Source organism: Benincasa hispida, chromosome 3 (genome assembly GCF_027475165.1).
Source record: "Benincasa hispida cultivar pf3 chromosome 3, pf3_genome.v1.1, whole genome shotgun sequence".
Taxonomy (NCBI): domain Eukaryota; kingdom Viridiplantae; phylum Streptophyta; class Magnoliopsida; order Cucurbitales; family Cucurbitaceae; genus Benincasa; species Benincasa hispida.
Genome location: NC_143480.1, coordinates 42,356,826 through 42,375,501, shown reverse-complemented (window position 1 = coordinate 42,375,501; position 18,676 = coordinate 42,356,826). Strand labels below are relative to the sequence as shown.

At 32.0% G+C, this 18,676-nt stretch overlaps 2 protein-coding genes and 1 long non-coding RNA gene across 4 annotated transcripts; 1 reads left to right on the top strand and 2 right to left on the bottom strand.

The window, feature by feature from the left end:
- Positions 1-294: 294 nt before the first annotated feature.
- Positions 295-3,464, top strand: LOC120074722 (uncharacterized). 2 transcript variants are annotated; one of them, XM_039027941.2, is made up of 4 exons: positions 295-1,182; positions 1,538-1,898; positions 2,749-2,830; positions 3,115-3,464. In XM_039027941.2, the coding sequence occupies exons 1-4, from the start codon at positions 624-626 to the stop codon at positions 3,316-3,318; spliced, it is 1,206 nt and encodes a 401-aa protein (XP_038883869.1). In that variant the 5' UTR covers positions 295-623; the 3' UTR covers positions 3,319-3,464. The 2 variants fall into 2 exon arrangements, with proteins under 2 accessions (XP_038883869.1, XP_038883870.1); XM_039027942.2 differs by having other exon boundaries at positions 491-1,182; positions 1,577-1,898.
- A 5,665-nt stretch (positions 3,465-9,129) lies between these two features.
- On the bottom strand, positions 9,130-12,458 carry LOC120072654 (triacylglycerol lipase OBL1-like). Its single transcript, XM_039025087.2, has 5 exons — positions 11,898-12,458; positions 11,592-11,785; positions 11,007-11,040; positions 9,695-10,314; positions 9,130-9,598 (listed from the first exon to the last, which is right to left on the bottom strand). The coding sequence occupies exons 1-5, from the start codon at positions 12,253-12,255 to the stop codon at positions 9,317-9,319; spliced, it is 1,488 nt and encodes a 495-aa protein (XP_038881015.1). The 5' UTR covers positions 12,256-12,458; the 3' UTR covers positions 9,130-9,316.
- A 3,741-nt stretch (positions 12,459-16,199) lies between these two features.
- LOC150037280 (uncharacterized) lies at positions 16,200-17,892 on the bottom strand. The gene is made up of 3 exons (XR_016528751.1): positions 17,488-17,892; positions 17,051-17,164; positions 16,200-16,853 (listed from the first exon to the last, which is right to left on the bottom strand). It is a non-coding gene; the product is annotated as an uncharacterized LOC150037280 (long non-coding RNA).
- Positions 17,893-18,676: the final 784 nt, after the last annotated feature.

The following is an 18,676-nucleotide window of genomic DNA, read 5'->3' as shown; positions in this document are numbered from 1 at the left end:
AAACCAATCATAACCTAATTGAGCAAAATTGGAGACCAAAACAAAAAGGTGCCACAATCAACTTTATCCTCTTAAAATCATAAAATAACACAAATTTGCTACCAAACAAATCGTTGATTGAAACTGGACATTAGAAACCCACCCATCTCTTAAACTTACCCAAAGCCTTGAAAGACAATTGATCCATCAATCCGTCAGGCAAAGATGGAACGACATGAAAAATAAAAATCTCCACATTGGTCGAAGTGCTTTTCAAGATTCCCATCATCTTCAATGCGTAGTTCGTCGACTTTCATACATTCTAATTTGTAATAAATCTGATATGATTCTCAATGTCCTTCTTTGATCACCCTTTATTCCAAACCCTCTAATTCACTCCAATTTATAATAACCAAAGGGAAGCAAGCTAAGTTAGGATCGCTCGCTGCCGTACCTTCTAGCCTCCCGCCAAAAGGAAAGAAAGTGAAAGAAAAAAGTTTCCATAACACTCCCACAGACCATAGCTATATTGGACAAAAATGGACGGAAGAATAGTGTCAAAAGCAAAATTCTATGGATAGGGACGTAGGGAAAAAGCAAAACCCAAACACCCTTCTTACTCTTACTGTGTTATACTGTTCATAATGAAGGAAAGAAGTTGCAGTTCTTCCCACAATTTCAGTGCGTTTCCAAGCCCTGGAGTCCCAAATTACTGGGAAATCAATGTCATGAACCAAAGGGGTTGCAGCTCCGAGCGAATACCTCAGCCTAATAGCAACACCCGCCGGAGAAATGCCTCTATAGCTGCTTTGACACCTTTTTACGGTAGGACACTGCCCTCCAAATGGGAGGACGCCGAGCGATGGATTAGTAGCCCTGTTATGGGAAATGGGTTCAGCAGAAGTTTGCAGCCTCACCTACAGAGAAGACCCAAGTCCAAGAGTGGCCCTATTGGGTCGCCTGGAGTTTCTAATTACTCCCATTATTCACCTGCAATTCCAACACCTGAGAATGGGGGTTTCGCCGCCTCCAAATTAGGCTCTGCTCTTTCCACTGGAGTCTTAGTGGCTGATGGGGTTTCTATCTGCTATGGCGGTAGCATTGAGAGGGGACAATCTTACCCAGAGTATACCATCCAACGATTAGTTTCTGCACCCAGATGGTCAAATATACTGAGCGAGTCGCCACTGCCAAGCTTTCAAGGTAGCCCTTTATTTTCCGGGTAGTTTAGAAGCAATCTATTTAGTTTTGGCTGAATTGGAAGTTTACTGTCTTTAGTATTAAATGATGTTCATGTTGGTTGCTTGTATTAATTGTTAATATTAAGTACAGTTCAGTTTCTTTGCAACAGTGATTGAGTAGAAAATCAAGTCTCTCTAACTTTCATATCTGCTTAGATCACAATGATGTTAGATTGTTAGGCTGGGATTAAGTTGTCTCTTCATCTTCATTCTTAAAGAGTTGGAACACTGGAGATCCATTTTGTTGAGATATTGAAGATAGTTAGAAATTGGTGGTTCTCAAGATGTTCTTTGTGGCACTTGTATCATATCCACAGATGAAAAATTTGGTGGTTCTGATGAGACAATGGATTCAGGCGTTATTTCACAAAGGAATATGGCAACCCAAATGAGCAGTGAAGATTTCACACCTTCATCTCCTCAGGGGAATGGTTCGATTTCCTCTTCATCCCCTTCAACTCATCAGTCTATGGTTGGAAAAGAGAGCGACCATTGTTCTAAACAAGAAGTGAGAGATGTTGAGGTAGACAAGGGAGCCACGGTGATGCAGAGATCCAAAGGGCATAAACTTAGATTGACCGAGGAAAACTTTCCACACCTTGGAAACTTGGATGAAAATGTTGCGGAAGCTGGAGCTTCAACTCTGGATATTGCAGAGGCAGCTATTCAGGTTTCCAAGTAGGTCTTCCTTTCAACATTTTAAAATGAACTTCATTTTGATTTTGTTCTTATTTGAATGTATAAAATTTAACTTTGAAGTTCTAATTTCGTTGGATTGCTCTTGAACTTAACTAAATGGTACAATATTACTCTCTATTATCTGAGTCAATATGTCTCTCATAGGGATTTGCGTTCAAGTGTGAACTACTTTCTTTAATGCTAGTTTTGTAGTGGTGTTGCTCATTTATCTTGCTTGTCTTTTTGAGTGTTTTGGTGTTGTTTGAGCGTAGTTGTTATCTGTTTAATTCCCAGACTATGATTGGTTGTTTTTGTTGTTGGATTTAGCCATTTTATAACTGGGCTTTGGTTGATATGTTGATTGGATTTGAATTGATGTTTTGTTGCTTGGTTTGTATATTAGCACTTTTCTAAGTTGGTTTTGAGAGAAAATATTGATTTCACCAATCATTCAAGTTCAGGATTCAATTAAATAGAGTTAAAGCTTTCAATTTAACTAACTCAACTAAGAACATGAATACAAAAACAAACAAACAAACAAATAGTTCTCCCTACTATATTGAAAATCAATGCCAATCACAGGGTTCAAACTTCCAACATTGCTTGATCTTGATCTCCCTTCTTTAGATTGATATTTTATCTGCATACCTAAAAGATTTTAAGCTTCCCATGACATGTAAAATCAATTATCTGACATACATCCTTGAACTAGAATGCCTGGGTTTTGCATAGGAAATAACTGTGTCTGACAACAGAATCCAGTCGTATCTATCATACATTTGCCTGGAGTTGCCAACAATCTCTTGACAGTGTGAAAAAAGTTTCCACTAAATCGAATTGTAATGTTTAGGTTGCAGAGAGAAGAAGCCAAGATAACAGCATGGGAGAATTTGCAGAAGGCCAAAGCTGAAGCTGCAATTCGCAAACTCGAGGTTAGGCTTACTTTTAGCTTCAACATGTGCAACTTTCACTCTGTTTTATTGGAAAAAAAAAATAGAGAGAAAACATAGAGAAATACTAGAATGTTATAAGAAGTTGCTCCCGACCAAAGGTTAAAGCAGCTTCCTCTATTGGTGGACTTTTTTGCCCCAAAATTTCATTTGAATTCAAAACAATAGTTTTGTCATGAATGTTAGTCTTGGTCAAATTAGAATGGCAATGTATTAGAACTAGAAGAAGCTAGGTGGTTCACTGATGTCGAGCCTTGTTGATTCAGATGAAACTTGAAAGGGCAAGATCATCATCAATGGATAAGATATTGAAGAAGCTGAGGAAGGCACAGATGAAAGCACACAAAATGAGGAACTCACCTGCAGGCGATCGAAACCAGAGAGTTGGCAACACTAATAACTTTCTCCCATTTCACAAGCATGTGTGGATTGGCTCCCTCAAGCGTTGGTTCATCTGCCATGCTTCCTGATTTCTCAAGTTAGCCTCTGATAGTTTCGTCGTCTTAGAAATTTACACTAGCTTAGCTTTGGTCGGTTCTGCGTCGTTGTAGATCTTGCATTGTACACTTGTTCCAGAAGAGTAATAATAGCTGGCTTATGGCTGTTGAGCAGGAAATATTGATGTTCCTCGTGTTTTGAATTGCCACCCATTGTGATATCAGGTTGTTGAAAAAGGCTGAAAAGAGTGTACTGTCCTGCAGTGGCTGAGACATGCCATACAAATCAAGGACTCATTTAGTGTGAGATTAGTTGAGTTAGGTGCAATCTAATTCTGATCACTTTCAATAATTTGTTATAAAAACAGTGGTTAATTAAGCAACCAAAAGAATGAGGAAAACAATCAGTGATAGACAAGATGAGAATTTGTGCATTGAATCATTGGGCCTCCCACCTTTGATTTCAAAACCCAACTTCGCAGAACGGGGAATTGAGTTTTATTAATAATTGTCATGTTGATGTCTTCATTAACTCTTTAATGAAGGCATTATTTCGAGACAAAATTGATCTATTTCCTAAATTTGGTGAGCTTGATTGTACAATTTTGAAGTCTAAGATGACATGACCTATTGCCTAAACCACTAGGGGTAAAAAGGTAATTTATCCTATAAATAAAGTACTGGTAGTTTTAACCTAGGTTCTATGTTTGAAATGTCAATTTGAGTCTAACTTAACTTATTAAGATACTATTAAGATATTATTTGATCAAAAGGTACAAGGCACTATAAATGTCCACTCATCTTTGTGTTCAAACTCAAAAAAGGGAAAAAAAAGAGTTCCATTCTACATTTCAATTAATTTATGAGTTTTATTCATCGACATTAATGTATATAATTAGGTGACTTTGATTATTAAAAAAATCATGATGGATAATTAAACGTTTATTTTATTTTATTTTAAGTCCAACAATATCATGTAAGGTGGAGAAATTCGATCTCTCTTAATTAATAAGATGGACAAATGTGAATCATCACCGACACATCTTGTATCAACTAAATTCCTCAAAATTTTTTATATATTCAGCTGGGGTCCATGAAACTCCAATAATATAATTCTTGAAGTGTTTATTTCCACCTGGAAAAAGATAAGTTTACTTGTTTATGTATATATGAAATATCATAGGGCTTCAAATACATCCCATTTTCTAATTATAGCTTCGTCATTATTGCTTACTACTTTGTTTTTCGTGTCTTTGGTGGACCATCCATCATTTATTATTGTCGGACTTCTTTATGTACAAACCATGAGGTTAATTTATTTAGAAATGGAATCAAATTTATACATAGTTTTACTATCTTAAATCTTAAATTATTTTGTATTAATTAAAATCTCAAACTAATAATTTCATTCATTGAAGCACTAAACTCGTTTAAGGAAATCGATAGAATTGAATTGTATATATATATTGAAAATAATATGGAAGTACTATCACACATTAAATGATGTTATGAACAATGTTATTGAAGGAAATCAAACATGAGGATTTCCATGAGTAGCGGAAGGATCGTTCCAAATTCCATTTGAAGTTGAACATAAACAATTACATTACTAGAACGGAAACTAACAGGTCATACATAACAAGAAATTACAGCATGCTAAACGATTGAATCAAGGGATAGAGTATTCAAACTCCCTCGATCAATCTCCAAGCGTCCAAGAACGGCAACATAGCCCTCGAACGCAATGACCGGTGCACAGCACGAACAAAATGAACACAACGATCAAGAATCCAACGAACGGCGAACGGCTCCTCGAAACCAATCGAGTTGAGTGAGGACACCATCACAATGGTTACCTTGGTATTCTCGGTGTGAGAATCCAGGAATTGTGGGCTCTGTATGGACTTGGTTAAAGGAAGAGACTGGAGGACAACAATCGTGTAGACGATCGAGCAAGTGGGAGATAAGAAGCTGTCTATCATCTAGACGATGTACTCGATCGTGTAGTAAATGGTAGCCTATCGTATAGGCAAAGCCACGCGATCATTTAGCTACGATCAGCCGATGAACTATCGTATAGTCAAACTCCACGATCGTTTAGTCTCTCTATAGCTATCGCTTAGTGAAACACTTTCACTTGATAGCTTTCTCTGTAAGTTCTTTCCAAAAATGGCAACCCTCTAAATTTAGGAAAACATTTTCCCTTTTATCTCACGGTTACCATAAAACCACCAATAACCTCCTACTCAATCGGTTATTATAGAAAAAAATTTAATTATCAAATAATTAATATTATTATAAATAAATATGATAACTAACTTACCATATTATATTTATAACCTATAGTTTTAATATTTCATCTCACGGAACACATAAACCATAGTTCTTTTTTCTTTTTTATGGTACTAAATGTAAATCATATTTACATTAATCTTCTACTTGATGTATCTCATACATCACACCAATTATATCATATATAAATGAATTTCCTCTTGTTAATTTGAACACTTCAAACTAACTCCAAGAACTGATTCTCAACTTAAATCCATTGAGTTACCAAGGGGACCTTATGGACCTGTAGCTTGAAGCTCCAACGGTACGTGAATAACTGACTAAACTCTTTAGTCATAGGATCTACCATCCGTTAACTGTTGGACATTTCACTAAAAATTGACAGTTGCACTCTCTTCACTACAGGTATATTTCTGTAAGTATAGCTGGGCCAATTTATCGTTTTTCCCCTATAGTGACATTTCGGTCCTGTCTAACCATTTGCTGGGTTGTTCACTACTGCAATTATACCAGCATGTCGATCTGAAATTAAACACACCTCTTCATGCGTTATAAGTTCTCTCAGGTGTTTCATACTTAGTGATCTCGAACAAGCCATCATACCGAGCGGTACTGTTCATGCAACAAGTGGCAAGCATTCGGCATTCCATGCTCGCATTTTATGACCGTTTGCTCACATTTTAACATGAACTACAAAGATTTTATTGAGGACTACAACAAATTGTCAACGTATGCTGAATGTTACTCTCCTCAATTTAAACCTGTATCGCATGAAGATTATTGGATCACGCACCCTAATATGCCTGTCTTACATCCTGATCCATCGTTGTTGAGAAGATCTGGTAGACCGAAAAGTTCATGTTATCACAACGAGATGGATTGAACAGAACCAGCCACTTGACAACGATGTGGAGTTTGTAACTAGTTAGGACATAATCGAAGGAAGTGTCATTCGTTACTAAGACGGGCTCCAGATAGTTAAAGATTGAATAATAAATAATTTTTTTTATTATATATTCATTTTATTGTATATTCAATTTTTTATTATAATTTATTGTATATTCAATTTTTTTATAATAATCTACTGTATATTCATTTTTTTTTTGTAATCAATAAAGTTTTACATTATAATAATCTAATATATTTAATTTATAGTATAATAATCTAATATATTCAATTTATTGTCTAATGATTATTCAATTATAGTATAATAATCTAATATATTCAATTTGTTGTCCAATGATTATTCAATTATAGTATAATAATCTAATATATTCAATTTGTTGTCCAATGATTATTCAATTATAGTATAATAATCTAATATATTCAATTTGTTGTCTACTGATTATTCAATTATAGTATAATAATCTAATATATTCAATTATAATCTAATGATTATTCAATTATAGTATGATTATTAGCTATTTTTTTCTCTTTTTTTTTTTTTTTTATATATATGTCTATGGAAAGTCCAAATAAAGTGAAGACTCTCGCTCTCTTAGTCTCGCTCTCTCTTAAGATCTTGTTCTCTCATTCTCGCCCTCTCCTAAGATCTCGCTCTCTTCTAAGACCTCGCTCTTGCTCTCTCGCTTTCTCGCTCTCTCTGTTATTGTTGTTATTTTTCCATTAATGATTACTAGCTTTCATTTCTTTTGGAACAATCATAAACACTTTTTTGATTATGGATCTACTACCAGAAACTCAATGCGTAATCTTAGCATTCAATGTGTATTCCTGAATAATCTCATTTTTCAATTATTCAACAATTTCATTTTACCAAGTTCAATGTTAGTCAGATTAGTCATCTCGCTCTCTCCTAAAATCTCGCTTTGAATCTCGCCCTCTCTTAAAATCTCGTTCAACATCTCGCTCTCTCCTACTATCTTGCTTTGAATCTCACTCTCTCCTTAATCTGCTTCAGCCCACTTATCTCCTTAATCGCTTTGAAGTTTTGACATGTGTGTAACCTTCAACAACCTAATATACTAAATTTTGTTCGTAGACAAAGCTAATTCGGAATTGTCTTTCATTTCAAGGCATAACTTGTATCCATGCGCTTCATATTCGTCTGGAGTTCGCTCCCAGAAATATAACCATCTCCACCCCCTCACGTCAATCCCACAAGCCTCCGTCTAATTCGAAATGATAACAAAATACATAGGTTGTTAGAAACAGCTCGAGTACACATATACATATAGTATATCATCTCATTACTTTATTTCCTCTGTGAGGGTGGATGTGTGTCGAAACTTCAACCTTTGACAACGTAAGCGAGATTCGCGAGATTTCCCTTGTCGAAGGTTGAAGTTTCGGCTTATGTATTGTTTCCAAGTTTTTCTTTGTTCGTTGAGTTCTCAATGTTCGACCTCCATATTAGTCGAGTTCTCACCGTTCGACCTCTAGCCTCGAACTCCCAAAATAACAATATTTCTCTAATAAGTTCAAAACAACAATATTTCTCTAATAAGTTTTGAAAACAACAATATTAATATTAAAGGTCCTACTTGATACACTACTTGTATACGTGTGATATACTTGATACACTGCTGATAAACATTTGATACACTATTGATAGACGCTTGATACACTTGATTTACGGTTGAAAATGACTAGTTATTTAAGTGTTTTTAAAAAAATCATGAAAATGATATATTTTTTTAAAAAAATACTTTTTTTCTCAAGTTAATCCAAACATATCCAAATTTTCAAAATGAGTATATTAAATTGAGTGTTAGTGAGTTTTAGGTTCTATTGTACATTTGTACTTAACCATGAAAGAAAGAACATCATTTAAAAAAAAAAAAAAACTATCAAAAGAAATAAAAGAATGTAGCAAATACAAAAATTAAAATGAGTCATAACTCATATTGTCGCAAACTAAAAAACAAAAAGCATACAAATTAATGGGAAAAAAAATACATATCTGATATACTTTAAATGTAGTATATTAGTTGAATGATATAACAAAAAAAAATGCAAATTTGTTAAAAGGGCAAAATTGAAATGTGAAATAAATGAAATTTTAAATTTGAAAAATTTTCCATATTTACAATTTTTCAGATTTTGAAGACACATTCCTAATTATACATTTTGGATTTGTCATCCATGGCAAATTCCCTTAAAACAAAAACCAGTTGTTTTTTTGAAGAAAAAAAATCAGTTGTCACTTTCTTTTAAATTCTGATGGAATATATGTCCTTTTTTTTAAATAAGTTTTCAAATTTTAATTTTATCCTTCAAAATTAAGATTTATTATATATATATATATATATATATATATATATATATATATATATATATATATATTTCTCACATAACCAAAATCTATCTTATAATTTATCAAAAGTTTTTCCTCTTTTTGGTAAATCATACAATATTTATTTTAAATTAAAGCTCTTTCCCTTAGTACTCAACAATTGATTTAGAACAAACAATCCATAGCATTTTAAAGCATTATTTAAAAAATTTTGAAGTATAAAAAATATAAATTTTAATAATATGTATATTTTAGTTATCATATCTAGAATTTACCAAACACAACATAATAACTAATTTGTTTATATTTAAAGCTGAAATTTATTAGATACTAATTTGTTTAGTATTACAGCTATATTTTATTAAAATATAGTTCACAACCATTATATTAAAAGCTACCACAAATTATAAATACCAAGCTAAGGCTTATAGCGCAACAATTATTATTTTTATTATTAAAAAAAGGAAAGAAAAAGATAAAGTATTACTGAATCTTTACATCATACTCGGTTTTAGGCGGAGAAAAGATGATGTCTGTTGAACCCAAACGAGTTGAATTAACATAATCTTGAGGACAATGAGCAGGAACTCCAGGCAATACCAATCCAAACAGCCTCACAAGCCTCAAAAGCACTCTTTCCTCGTACTCTTTTCCCCTTATCCATCCAATTGTGAAGCTTCTCCCTATCTCCAAACATGCTTGTATTCTCATCACTACTTCTCCCACTATCGAGAAATAGTTCTTGAACGGCTCTTCTTCAAGAATCTGCCAAACCCCCCAAAAATGTAATTAATTACAACTAAATCATTAATTATTGAAACGGTTTCACTCACAAAACTAACAAAAACTATCAACACTTACCTTCGCAACATAGTTCAAGTCGAAATAAATACAGCGTCCAAAGTGTTTGAACATCAACGCCTTGTCGTCAAGGGGCAATCTAGGGACCATGTCAAAACCATAAACGAATCTGTAATAACGAATCTTGTAACGTGAGAATGTTTTCAACATAAATTCTCCGAATTTGTGGTCTCCAACCCGAGGTTGTCCGAATGTGTACACTCCTTCTAATCTTTCCAGCAGTAACTTTTGGTCATGGAACGCCAGAATAAAAGGAAATAGGACGGCCAAAGCCCCGCCCAAGCTGTGCCCTGTCACTACAAACCTTGTTCGCTCATTTTCTTTCACAAGTTCTTTTAGCCTTTTTCTGAGGGTGTAATAGGCTAAAGGACGTCTTTCATGATCTTGTCTCTCTATTTTTTTGGGCCATCCTTTGGATTTCTGTAAGCCAAGTGCTTTCATGAATCCCCCATGGATTTTTCCGACGCCTTTGATTTCATACCAAGATATGTCAAAATCTGAGCTCCAGTCATCGGCATTGAATGGCTCTGTGCCTCTGAAGGACACGATGATGGTGTCGTGATGACCAACTTTCGTATCCCGCATCATGAATGCTTGTGTTGAGCATTTTTCTTCATATTCTAACAGATACAAAGAAGGTCATTAACTGGTTGTCGGTTTTTTTTTTTTTTTTTTACGGTATATTAAAAAAATAGAAATCCCTTGCATTCGAAATTTAGAATAGTTGAAATGTTTGAATCTATCATCTATTGTATTTATGTTATTTACATTATTTATGATTTTGATCCTAAAATTTAGAGAACAGAGCTACATAAACTCTCTAATCTAAAAGTGTCTTTGATTGGTAAAGTTCTCTCTATGCCTTTGGACATAACTAACACATCATCCGTAAATAACCTAAATCTCATTAGTTCTCTAGTATTTTATGTTTTTTGTTTTCTTTATTTATCGATTTCATAATTAAAGTAATGGGTTACAAGTACTACAAAAATAGTCAATTAACTTTCATTTTAAATCATCCTAATTAAAAATGTGTATTAAATCTAGTTGCATCTCATCTTTGTATTTGAGAGTAAGAGAAAATGGGGTGAATGGTATACCAAACTTAGATATATATTTTCACATCTTGGAGTTTCTATCTGGTAGGCCATAGCTTTTCTACTCTTTTACGTAAATTCTTGTTTTGTTGTTTTCTATTCATTTTTCAAATATGGTTACGTCTTTTTCAAAAAGGAAAAAAATGTTATTTATGTGTCCGCACTTTGATTGAGGTAGCTCGTAGCAAAGTGGAAAAGGAATACAGTGTACGTACCATTCCAGAAGTTGAAAAATCCCAAGAATTCCATCTGCATAATTGAAAGAAAAATGTTGAGCACAAATGTAGGTGAAAATAACATGTATGGTTAAAGTTTAAATTATTTTTTTCCCCCAAAAATATTCGAATACATCTTGAGCTGCACCCATTTTTATAGAGCACACCCAAGTATCCAATCATAAATTAGCACATGGAAAACTTTTCTCTTTTCAAAAGGATATATATTTTTTAAATATTTTTTCTTTTATAATTGAAAGGAATGCATATGGAGATCGGTGGAAATATTTTTAGTACTACTTTTTTTTTTTTAGTTTTGAAAATTTGATTTGGCTATTTAAATCATGAGTAAAAAGTAGATAACAAAGAAAAAATTTAGAAGCAAAAGTAGTGTGTATAGACTTAATTTTAAAAAACAAAAATAAAAAAATTAAATAATTACCAAACGGAACATAAAATAACCAACATCTATAATTCTCTATAAAATTTATGACTTTTGGGATAATAGTAATAGTCTCATTAGTTGAATTATTTTTCAGAAAAAAATTATGCCGAATAAGTGGTGGAGGATGAGTGAAAACATACCTTCCAAACATCGTTGACAACGAGTTTAACGCGAGCTTGATTCTCATAAGCGAGTTTAGAAGCCATCATGCAAAGAGCTCCGAAGTAGTTGACATCACCAGGCTTAATGTCTTTGTCTAACATTATTCTTCCATCCAAATGACCAATCACCGACAGGTACTCCGCTGATGAGCTCTCCGGTATTTTCAACTTCACTGCATATATAATCAAATAACACAACGTACATATTCATATATATAATTCCCTCATTAATTAATGAATGAATTAATTTAGAGATGCTATAGAGACAAAAAGTTGCGTGTTTACATCGTAAGATATTGAGGAGGATGCCGGAGAAGCCGTCGTTAGTAGACAAAAAGTTGAGCCAGAACTCGAAGCAGAACCCAAAGAAGGCGAGTGGAGTGGCAAACACTTGGAGGAGCTTTAAAATGATGATAGAAAGGAAGATGAAGAATCTGTGCCAGAAATTGAATTCTTTGGGGTGACTTGAATCTAGGAATTTCCTTTTGTTGAGGTTGCTTGAAAACAAGAGGCGGCCCAGATCTGAGATCTTTGCTTCTTGGGGCTTCATAAGCATATAGCTGCTGGAGAACCCCTTGTTACAATTACACTCATCGCTACCGATCACTCTTTCTAACACCCCTTTGCCTTGGGGAAACTCCATATCTATTTTTGTAATATTTTCCTCTTCTGTGCTACATATATATAAATGAGGGTTATTTTTTTACCCTGGATACATAGCTTAAATTATTGGAAGTTGCGAAGTGAGCTTAGATAATTCAAAGTTTAGGGCCTACCCTCTTCCTTCCATCACACCTAACTTGATTAATCCACGTTTATTTTTATTCAAAATAAACTTTGTCTATTGTCTTCCACTATGTTCAAACTTTCAATTATTTTAAGTTACGGTTTATCTTTAACGTTGATTTATGATTATACCCAAATTTAGATTAAAAATAAAATATCTTATACACTAGTGTGGTGTTTAGCCACCAACAACTCGATACTCAAGTTAGTATCAAATTTATAAATAGTCTGGGTATGTTTTTTTTTTTTTTTTTTTAATATAGTATTTATATTTTCGTGTATCTTTTAATGTGGCGCCTACCTTTGTTTGTAAAGGGGATTGGGATTTAAAATAGGATATGAGACTTGCCAACATTGTCTCCTAGAATTGCATCCATATGTGTAGGTTTGTAGGATGTTAAGGACCCGTTTCGTTTCTATTTCCAGTTTCTTGTTTCTTGTTTTCTCTTTTCTGAGAACAAGAATCAAGAATATACTGGATAATTATTTCTTGTTTCTTGTTTTCAGAAACTTATTTGATTTTATTTCTTGTATTTTTTTTCCTTACATTTTTTTCATTTTTATTGTTTAAATATAATCTAATTATATAAAACAAAATAATATATAGCATGCATTAAAATATAAAAAATAATTATCAAATATTTAAACTATAGTATACACATAAGTTCTGATGTAAAATTAATATCAATAATACAATTGTTTCAATCATTCATATGTTGCTAAAATTTGATTTACGATATTTTTTCTCACTCAAGTCATTTCTTTTTAAATTTTAAATGATGTAGTCTCAAATCTAACTCAATTATATTATTATGTAAATGTCGTGGTTGTAAAAATATTAAAATAAACCTAAACGAATATCTTAGTAAACAAAATTAATATTATTATAAATATATAGTTGGTTTCATATGTACGTAAAATAAAAAAATATATATATAAATTTAATAAATAAATAAAAATGGATATTGAAAATTCAAAATTCAAAATTAAAAAAAAATTATATATACATATTGAAAAGAAAAATTATTTTAAATGACAAAATTGCTAATAATATTTAAAAATAATAGCAAAATATTACAGTCTATCTACGAAGTTTTGCTACATTTATAAATATTTTGGTTCATTTTCCTATATTTGAAAATAACCCTATTAAAAATTTGAAATTTGAAAATCAAAATAAGATATAAATCTAAATATCTGAAATTTGAAAATTGAAAATTAAATTTGTTATATGTGTATATATTGTGGTTCATTTTTCTATATTTAAAAAAAATCTATTGAACATTTAAAATTTGAAAATCAAAATAATATATAAATCAAAATATTTGAATATTCAAAATTCAAAATTAAATTAACATATAAATATATATAAAAAAAACATATAGAAAAAAAGGAAATATAAAAGAAAGGAAGAAGAAAATAAATATAAAGAAAGAAATATAAAGAAATGCAAAGAAAAAGGAAATATAAAAGGAAGAAGAAAATAAATATAAATAAAAGAAATAACTAATTTTAAAAGAAATAAAAAAAATATAGAGAAAAAGAAAATTTAAAAGAAAGAGAAAAATAAAATAAAAAGGTCTCAAGTGAGTTTTGATCTTAGTACCATGAAATTGAAAAATGATTTAGATATACTTTTTCACCAATTAGCCCAAATCTTTACTTCATTTTAGAACAACTTTGAATAAAATAGAAATAGAACAGAAGAAACTCCCTTTTATATTTCCTCAATTTGAAACTACTTTTTATATTTTCTGAATTTTGATCCCATTTTTAGGAACATTTCTCAAATTTTAGGAACCAGAAATAGTTATCAAACCGGTCAGTTTATTAAAATTGAGAAATAAAAACAAAAAACAAAAAACAAGAACATTATCAAACGAGCCCTAATGAGTTTTTTGGAACTTTGAGTTGAAATATGATGTATGGAGTTCATATATTTGTAGAGTTCTTATATTTATATTTGAGATACAAATTATTTGGTCTAAATTCGTATGTTTGTATCTGAAATGTAGACTTGAATTTTATATATGAAGTATCTGATTAACCACTCGAAGATGGGTTATTTTTACCTTGACCAGTCATGGGTCTACGTGTGTAGACCCAACTGTCAGGGTCTACGTACCCACTTGTGCTATGACCGATTTTCATAATTCAAGTATGACCTAATCGGTAGAAAATATAATGGTACCTTCTTAGTTAATTCTCCATTCAAGTATGACCCAATCACAAAAAATTATAATGGTACCTCAAATTTATTGATTGTTATTAATTGAATAGAATAATTAACGGTAATTATTTAAAATCTGAATACTCCTACTAATTTATTTAATTGAAATTTAGACAAAAGTTTATTGATTATTCTAATTAAATAATAAACTATAACCATTAAGAAAATGAATACACCTAAATTATAACTACAATTATTAAAAATTGGCCTCTTTCCGCGGTCCTTTCTTAACTTCTCTGATCTGTCATTCTAGTTGATACCAATAGAAAAGAGCAATTAGGTGACTACAGTTAACTCATGTACTCTCTACTTCTTTATTATAAAAAAAATTTAAAAAAATTTAAAAAATAAAATAAAAATGTCACAATATAGTTTTTCATTGGATCTAACTTGCGTTGTACAAAAGATAGGTGCAACTTAGCTGCACGTAAGTTTTTTCTCGACGAGAAATTCCATTTTCTATATTTGATTTACAAAATAACCTAAAATTAATACTTCTAAATTATCAACACATTTTTTTTTCTTTTTTGCCTTTAATTCTTTCCTACTAACTTTTTTAAGTTAAAAAATATTTTTGGTCCTTAAACTTCATGAAAGCAACAATTTAGTCTCCAAACTTTAGTTGGTAACAATTTGGTTCATTTACTATCAAATCTATAAGAATTTAGTCTTTGAACATTTAAGAAGTGATTTAGTCTTTATGCTTTATAATTTGTAAAGATTTAAACCAACCCTATCATAATTTTTTTTATCAAAATTAAATGTCAGTTTTCTTTACAAAATTAAATTTCATTCTCGATTAGCTTATGAATCTACATGTATAAGAAATTTTATTAAATCATATTAATATCATTAAATGATTATAAATGTTATTCCTCGTCAAACGTGGAACTATTTTGTTGTGACCATTGTCTTGTAAGCAAATTCGATATGACTGTTGTGCAAATAGTTCTTGTTGGTTGCTCTATAAAGTTAACACAATATCCACCTTCAAACGTGCACTCGTTAGATGGAAGATAGGAATAAAATCGAGAGAAAGAAGTTGCTCAGAATCGGGGAGAGGAGAAAATAGAAGAGAACAAATCCATTTTTTCAAAGATGAACAGATCTAGTTGTGCTCTAGCGTTTGAAGAGGATAAAGAAGATGAAAGGGCAAACACTTTTTCTGGAAAAAATTAATTCCAGATTTGAACAATAATGGCCCTAAAACATTTTATTTTAGAAACAATTAAGTTTCAACTATTTAAAAAATAAAATAAAAATAAATAAAACTATTTTTTTCTGCACAAGCACAATTGCTCGAATCTCTCGCCCATCCGACTGGATGAACGACGGCAGCGTGCACGTGTTTGTAAAGGCCCTCTATTACCCCTCTCTACTTTTGCAAAGTCATTAGAGGTGCGCTCCAATTTATACCCTCTAGTCCGAAGGATTTGAATCCCAACAGAAACATGTGATCGCATTCTTTGATTTCTTGAACGAATTAAAAATACAAATAGTCAAGAAAAAGGTTAAGTAACATATCTTTATTGATCCACAAATACAACAAAAAACTTCTCCTTGAACTGGTAGTCTTCTTCAATTCTTCTAATAGCACAAGGTCTTCCTTGCTATGACTTTGACAAGGATCCGATTTATGGAAACATTACTACAAAACTGAACTTTAGTGTCGGTTTAAAACTGACATTACAGGGATACAATGTTGGATTGTGGTATAAAAGAGGTCCTCAATATCGGGTGTTTTTAATGTCGATTTTAAACTGACATTATAAATGACCAAGATTTCAATGCCAGTTATCTTCCATGTTAGTTTTCAACCGATATCGATCTTCAATATCGATTTTTTTGCCAAATATCGTCTTCAATATCGATTCTTTCCCAAATCGAACATCGTCTTCAATATTGATTTTTTGCCAACGTCTGAAGACAAATGGGAAGTGTTTAACGATGGTTTAGACAACAAATCCCTATGTATCAACGATCAACTCCATATAGTTTAGACAACAAATCCCTATGTATCAACCATGAAGTACACATATATATTCTACATTGAACAAGTGGAGTATATATGCTTAGTTACACATAAGAATAGAATTCAAAATAAAATTAATTACAAAATGGTTAATTGACTAAAAAATAAGCTGAAGACAAGTAGGAAGTGTTTAACGATGTCTTCCCAAGTTTCTCTGATGTCAATTTTTGGAACCCAAGAACTATTCTCCCACCTACAAAGTAGATACAACAACAATCTGAACAAATAAGTAATAAAACAAAAAATATTATTACCTTCAGTGAAGAGTAATAGAAAATAACCTAATTCATTTGAACAAAATCTAAGAGAAAAGATCGCAAGCACATTAAATTGCCTACGTCTCTCAATTTTAGAACAAGTTCACTACCCCATAATTATAGATAAAAATACCTTGCAAGTAGAGGATGGATTCATCTAATTTGTTTTTCTGAGTCTTGAAACTTTAATGTTGTCCCTGTGCTACTTTATTTTCATTCCAAATGTCTGTAAATCCTTCCCACGTTTCTGAGTTTTGATAAGTTTGGAGGGTATTGATTTAAAAAAATAGAGGAAGAAGATCAATTAAAAGTAAATATACTGAGATAAAATAGTAAAAATTGTTGATTCAGTTACATCCAATTGAAAATAATAAATTAATATAACAGATCAACAAAGAAAATATCAATTAATCATAGAGTTGTACAACAAAATTTCACAAATTGTGAAAAAATGGGAATAGCCAATGTATAAAGAAAACAAAGGGAACTCAATTAAAAAAAGGATCAAATAAGAGTGAAATCTTACACAACCATACCCACCCTAGGTAAAGAAAAAACATGTACCCTTACCTATATAACTAAAAAACTAGGCAGAGAAGATTGTTCTTGGAATTCCTTCAAGAATGAAGCCTGATTCACCATTGCAATACCCTTCTTCTAGCCTCTTTGCAACAGTCTGAAAATGATTTCTTCCAAAACAGGCTTTCCTTCATTGATTGTACTAGCAATTGTGAAATGGAGGAGAAGGAACAGAGCAAGTGAGACTGATCATACAAACCAAGAAGGAGAAATTTCACCAAATTTATTTGGAAAAGAAAAATAGTCACACATTCCCATGATTTCACAAGATTCCTGGTTTATCATCCATTATACAGAAACATCAAACAAGATTCTTAGCAATCATTTTATCAAACAAATTATAAATCTAGACATATTAAGCATATAACCTTCTTACAGTTGCACATCACATCTTCACGTTTGTGATATATTATGGTTTCGTTGCCACAAATTTAAGTATTTCAATTACAACAAAAATAGATAGGGGAATCTTTTTTTCCAACAAATTAAAAGTTAGAGGATAAAAATAACACTTCAAAATATTAAAGACACTATAAAATTAGACAGGTAATACAAGCGGATTTTGAATTAATTTAACCTAAATTTAATCCTATTATTGATAAAACTAAATAAAATCACAATTCAAACTACTAATTCAAAGGTTCAAAAATTCAAAAACGGAATACATTCCACCATCAAATTTCACATACTAAATTTCTATTCCAAACACATAACACGAGATTATCGAGCCAATTCATACAAATCTAACTCCAAGTCAAGCTAAACACAGAGAGAAATAAGAAACAACAAGAACCTGCTGCATGGAAATATGAGGAATATCTAGAAGCTTCGAGAGCCTATCAGCATAAAGATGCTTCTTCGTCCCAGGGTCTCCCAAAACCACCCGGTTGGAAATGGCAAGATCCCCAAATGATGAACAGGACAACAACAAACGGTCAGGTCACGGCGGTCGAGCAAAGAATAAAACTTGCAAAACAGAAGCTCGTTATAGGCTGAGTCGCGGGGCTCGCTCTCTTTAAGATGTTTTGCAGCTCTGCCTAAGTGTGCAAGTAGGTCAGGAATACTATTACGTCATCTGCAGGATAAGACAGCCTAAAAAGAAAACCCAATCGAAAATTCACCGTTATTGACCGAAAGTGGAGTGGAAAAATAGGAGAGGAGAACTGATAACTTTCAAAAG